The sequence below is a fragment of the Mastomys coucha genome, unplaced genomic scaffold (genome assembly GCF_008632895.1).
Source record: "Mastomys coucha isolate ucsf_1 unplaced genomic scaffold, UCSF_Mcou_1 pScaffold21, whole genome shotgun sequence".
Lineage (NCBI taxonomy): Eukaryota > Metazoa > Chordata > Mammalia > Rodentia > Muridae > Mastomys > Mastomys coucha.
In genome coordinates, this window is record NW_022196904.1 from 120,069,858 (window position 1) to 120,075,857 (window position 6,000).

Here is a 6,000-nt window from a genome sequence, read left to right on the forward strand (position 1 = left end):
GGGTGGCACTACCCAGGTGCCCTATCATCTCTCCTCGTTATCCCCAGCCCTTCTCCTTCCAGCCTTCCTGATTCTCAGACACAGCCCAGATACCCCTCTCCCACCCATGTGTCTGTGTATATGAACATTTGCATGTATGTGGCCCCAAGTGTGTATGTGTGTGTGTGTGTGTGTGTGGGATGTCTGTGTGTTCACTGGAGGGGGACAGTGTTGCCTGTGCACATGTGTATTTGTGCCTGTGGAGCCCCAGGGTTGATGAGGGACCGTCTTCATTGACTTTTCCCCTTATTCAGTGAGCCAGGGTCTCTCAGTTGAACCCTGAGCTAGGTGCCACAGCTGGTTGCTCTAGCCAGCTTTCTCTTGGGATTCCATCTCTGACTCTGAGGCTGGCATTACAGACAGGTCACCACACACACCCAGCATATACTTGCCTCCGGGGACCGCTCCCCGCTCCGTGCTTTCATTTGCACGGCAGACACTTTAACCATGTTGCCATCTTCTCGGCCCACGCTTCTTTTTTTATTACTATTTTAATTGTACACATTTGTTGGGTAGAGCGTGGGATGACCAGTCAAGACAGATAGCATCTTCCTCCCAGCCTTTGTTTTTGAAACTAGGCCTCAAACTGTAGCTCAGGCTGGCCAGGATCTCACACTGATCCTATCTCGGCTGCTGGACTCGCAGGGGTGAGGCGCCACACCTGGCAATGCATTTCAAAGACTTCCTGTCCTGTAGATTTTCCTGCTCCCTTCCAGCCTGTGCCCGCCTCTGACCCTCCTGGAGTTAGTGAGCTGTGCCCCTTGCTTTTCAGGATGGCGAGGTGATTGGGATTAACACCTTGAAGGTGACAGCGGGCATCTCCTTCGCAATTCCATCCGATAAGATAAAAAAGTTCTTGACGGAGTCCCACGATCGTCAGGCCAAAGGTAACTAGAGCCCGGCCGGCATTCTGTGGAGCTTCGAGGGGTGGGTTCACACCAGAAGCTTAAGATCAGGACTCTGAAGCTGAGAGTGAATACTTTCCAGGGTGGTGTTGGTGGTCGAGACTGAACAGAGGGAGTCTCACTCCAGACATCCATAGAGGTTAGCAACAGAGGGTCATGCCACACACAGGTTTTGACTGTTTTTTGAAGTGAGAGACATTCCTCACTGCAGATCTGGAATCCAGGCCAGGACTGAACTACAGTTTTTGGGTGCCCCCCTCTGGCTCATGCTACCAGGTGGAGCTTTAGAACTCTGGCTCCTGTCTCCCCACACTCCCGAGAACCGGGCTGACTTTTTTTTTTTTTTTTGTCTCTTTGTTGTCACACCAGGGAAAACTGTCACCAAGAAGAAGTATATCGGGATCCGAATGATGTCGCTCACATCTAGGTGGGTAAACAGGACACATAACTATGTGAATACAAATAAATGCCTGACCTGTATTTACATAAACTTGGGCTTCACAAGGCTTCATGGGCATTCTTCAAGAGAAACTTATTTCCTTTAGTCATCATGGTTTCTGCTTTAAAAGCACGTCACCCTGGGGGAGGGAGGGGTGTGGGCTTGGGCCTCTTTGCTTTTGCATTTCTGACCCCCCTGGAAGACTCTGCCCTCCTCTCTGCAGGCAGGCCTGTACCTCAGAAGGCTCAATAACCTGCACACTTTTGTGTCTGCATCTCTACACTTGCTCTGTTGAAACTCACATTCCTTGAGTGCCGCAGTGCCCGCCCCAGCCTGGAGCACCAGCCTCCCCTGCACGCTTAGTGCGAGGGGTGTGGCTGCAGGAAAGCAGGACAGGCCCTGCCTCAGGGTACTGATGACTGATGTACTTGTTTTCCTGAGAAGTTGCCGCCTGGGGTTGCCAGGCTCACAACATATCAGAAGAGGTTTGGGGTGGGGGTGGGGGACCTTCATGAAATGCAGGAAACCGAATTGACTGGCATGTCTGAGTCCTCTGAGAGCAGGATGTATTGATAGTGCTGTTTTATTCAGTTGTCAAAATATTAAGATATTCTATACAGGTTATGAACAATGGCGCTTTTCTTAGTGTTGCCAAGGATGGGATGGCACGCTGAGACTGAAGTCATACCGTTGTCTTTGGAAGCAGAGGAGACACAAGTGTTGGGGAAGGAAGCTAGGCTATGGAGCCACCTTCCTGGGTTGTTCAGCACCCTGCCCTCCAGGATGAGGTTAACAGTGTAGGTGTGCCTACTGTACAGCCAGGTCCAGCTCAGCTTTGGCAATCACAACCAGCCACAGCAGCAGTCCAATGTTGAGGCTTAAAGTAGTTACTCACTCAAAATAAAAAAAAAAAACAAAGTATTACAGGTATGGGGGGGTCTCTGGGAGGAGTTGGGGTACAAAAGGAAAAGAAGAATGTGATGTAATTCTATTTACTTAAAATAAGTTTTTAAATGTTAACAAACTCAGATAAATTGAAATTATGTATTTTACCTCATCATAATGCAATAAAACTTAAATCAATAAAAAACCTGTATCAGCAAAAAAAAAAAAAAAAGTAGTTGCTCACTATTTTATAGAGTACTGTTGATGCTGGTAGGCAGGCCATTTTAAAGCAGAATTGGGGGCTAGCGAGCTGGCTCAGCGAGTAAAGTGCTTAGTATGCTTACTAGTATGAGGATCTAAGTTCAAATCTCCAGGACCTGTGTAAAGCCAGGCATAGAAGTACGCGTCTACAGTCCCAGTGCTTTCTCTGTGGAGGTGGGAGGCAAGCACAGGAGAATCCCTGTCGCAGGCCAGCTAGCTTAGTGTACGCAGCAGCAACAGACCCTGTCTCAAACAAGGTGCAAGGCAGGCACTGAGGTTGTCCTCAGACCTCCACGTAAATGTTGTGCTGTGCCAAAGCCTCTATACGTGTGTGTCACGGTCAAGTAGGGTCAGAAGACCTCAAGCTGAGAATAAGAAGGGAATTGGTGAGAGCTGAGTGTTGGCCTGAGAAGGCCGTGGGAAGGTAATATTAATTAACACAAGCCCCCTTTTTCCCAAGCAGCAAAGCCAAAGAACTGAAGGACCGTCACCGAGACTTCCCGGATGTGCTCTCTGGAGCATATATCATTGAAGTCATTCCTGACACCCCGGCGGAAGCGTGAGTGTGGGCTTATCCCTCTTTTTTCTGATACCTTTGTGGGTCAGGGGGCAGTGTCCTTCTCTGTGCTGGCTCAGATAACCATGTGGGCCATCACTTCCTATCAGCCAGGGCTCCTGGCTGCCTTGGACTCAGGGCTTGTCCACAGAAATAGGTTTCTTCCCTTGGGTCATCTCCGGGGTCATCGACCTAGGAAGAGCACTCACCAATGGGCTCGCTGGGAATCCCTAGGAAGCTTGGCTGTAGAGAGAGCTTGATTGTGCAGGATTGATCCTGCGCAGAGCCTTCTGTAGTTGCATTTGTGACTAGTGAAGTCGTAGCTGCCAACACCTAAAGGGAAACAACCCAGTGACATCAAAATAGAAGAAGCAGTTCAGCCGGAACTCGGGCTGGTTTCCTGGACCCCCGTGACATCTAGAGAGTGATATTCACTCAAGAGCTGTACATGATGCCCTAGGGCCAGACCTGGCCTGAGGCCTCTTTGTGGATGACCTGTGAGCTGAGAAAAATCAGTTCTTACATTATTTTTATGGCTAGAGAAAAATCCGAATGACACTATTTTGTGATACTGCAAATTCTCTGAAGTGCAAATATGCACACATGTTTTATTAGACCTCAGCCTTGTCCCCTGATAAGATGACATCTTGTCTGGAGCAATTTTTATGCTGCTGCAGCAGAATTGAGTAGTTAAGACACAGAGACCAAATACTCTGTGAAGCTTAAGCTGTTTCCCATCTGGCCCTTTGTGGAAAAAGTCTGTAGACTTGTATTAGAACGAGGGGGACTTTGGTAGCATACTGATCCTGTCACGTACGAACTAAAGTTCCAGCCACAGCATAGAGGAGTCTCTGAATAGAGGCATCCAGCATTCCTGGAGGAGTCACTTTCTAAATTACAGTGCCATTTAGGAGCAAATTGGCTCACAGGTCCTTGGTCATAGTACCTGGTGTTTTCTTGTCTCCTCTGAGGATAATTGACCATAGTTCACACAGATTTCATAGGCATTTCTACAAGAGACGTTATTGATTTAGCCTAAAAAAAAAAATCTCGACAGGAAATGCCATCTCTGCTTGAAGTCATTTCCGTCTGAGTTCACCCCCATTTCCTATAGCCCCCATTTGTTCTGGGCTTTTGGGTTCTAAGCTGTGCCTTTCTTGATGACTGTGAGGAACGGAAAGGTTAACAGTGTGTTTCCCTTTGCGTTTCAGTGGCGGGCTCAAGGAAAATGACGTCATCATCAGCATCAATGGACAGTCCGTGGTCACTGCTAATGACGTCAGTGATGTCATCAAAAAGGAGAACACCTTGAACATGGTTGTCCGCAGGGGCAACGAAGACATCGTGATTACGGTGATTCCTGAAGAAATTGACCCGTAAGCAGAGGCAGGAGCCAGACTTCATGTTTCCCTCAAAGACTCCAGGGGATGGCGAATGAGAACTGAGCTGGTGACGCAGGACACCCAGGACTTTTGTCTAACATTTCGCTTGTTCAGGGAACACCCCTGCCGACAGAATCCTTCTTGATAGTTTGCCTGCAAAACAAATGTAATGTTGCAGGTGCCCAGGCAGAAGTCCTGCCTTCTGTATGCTAGGTTTGCAGCGAGCTTCTCCTTACAAGCTTGAGCTGTTCCTGATCAAACAGTCAACATTTGTCCTTTCTCTTAGCCCAGGTTGTCCGACTAATGCAGATGACAGATGCATAGGTGAGAGGACGGTCCTCACGGCCATGGCCTTGGGCGTGTTTACACTTTTCCTCTGCGTTAGCACTCAGAGGAAATTGATGCCCCGAGACCACAGGTGGGTGACCCTGGCTTCTGAGGTGGCCAAAAAAGTCTCTTAGGAATCCTGGAACCAGGAGTACAATGACTTTGAGTTTCAGCTATTAAAATACTTCTTCATACTTAGATTTTGGCGTGTTTCTTTTATCAGCTGGCTGCAGTCCTTTTGAAATGGCCTTGATGTCAGTGGGCTCCTCACTCCACTACACTGTGCTCAGCCCTATGAGTTATTTCAAAATCCCCCTCTGGGATTTGCCTGTGTTATACAACCCAGGGTTTGGCCACCCTGGCTCACTGAATGGACAGTTCTACTTTTCTCTGGAGCTCGTTAAAGTAAGGAGAGTGTGGGTAGATCTCATACGTCATGCAATCCGTCAACGACGATTTCTTGGACCTCTGCTCTGTGCCAAAAGGTCTTGCATCTGTTCTGCTGTGGGCCAAGCATGGAGGACAGCCAGAGCAGGAGGCAAGCAAGCTCTCTGCTCTCTGGGCTCCTAGTAGTCAGTCAGGCCTCCTGAAAGAGAGCCAGTTTAGACTAGGACAAAGGAATGGCCTGATCTAAGTCCACATAATGCACAAAGTTGCTATAAACTCACTTATCCTGGGTCCAAAATGAGAGCAAGGCTTTCATCCTGCAGAGTTTGGACATGGCTCCTTCACTCTGCCTTCCCACAGGTATAGTCACCACAGCTGCAGGTTTCTTTCTCCCTGGGAAAACTCTACAAGACCCCAGACAGCTAGACTCAAGCAAGTCATTGTGTGACTTTAACTTGAGGGGTACCTGCCTGGACCTAGGACACCATGAGAAGCACACATGATGTGTGTCAAAGGTCACGTGGTGGTGTCAAAGGTCATCAACCACATGGTTCCTGGTACAGGAAAGAGAAGTTTAATTTTTCTACGAGGAGTACCTGGAGAGGCTGTGGAAGGCCAGATAGCAGGGCCTTTGATGACATTGGCCAAAGTATACATCAGTACTGGTGCGGAGTATCTCTAGTCCTTGTAGCCCAGTCCAGCCTTCTGCTCTCCATCATGATGATGCAGCCAAGTTAGGATGGATCCAAACAGTCCCATGTCCTTAGTATGTGTTCTATGTTTTGTCTCTTAATGGAGAAGAGCTTTCAGGTTCACCCT

General features: G+C 48.4%; 1 protein-coding gene across 1 annotated transcript in view; it reads left to right on the forward strand.

Annotated features, from left to right (window-relative positions):
* The window catches only part of Htra1 (HtrA serine peptidase 1), a 47,412-nt gene extending 42,418 nt beyond the window's left edge, over positions 1-4,994 (forward strand). The window contains exons 6-9 of the mRNA XM_031388566.1: positions 812-926; positions 1,314-1,371; positions 2,993-3,088; positions 4,297-4,994. Of these exons, the coding sequence (XP_031244426.1) occupies positions 812-926; positions 1,314-1,371; positions 2,993-3,088; positions 4,297-4,465 (438 nt within the window). The 3' untranslated portion in view covers positions 4,466-4,994. The remainder of the gene's footprint in view (positions 1-811; positions 927-1,313; positions 1,372-2,992; positions 3,089-4,296) is intronic.
* The last annotated feature ends 1,006 nt before the right edge of the window (positions 4,995-6,000 follow it).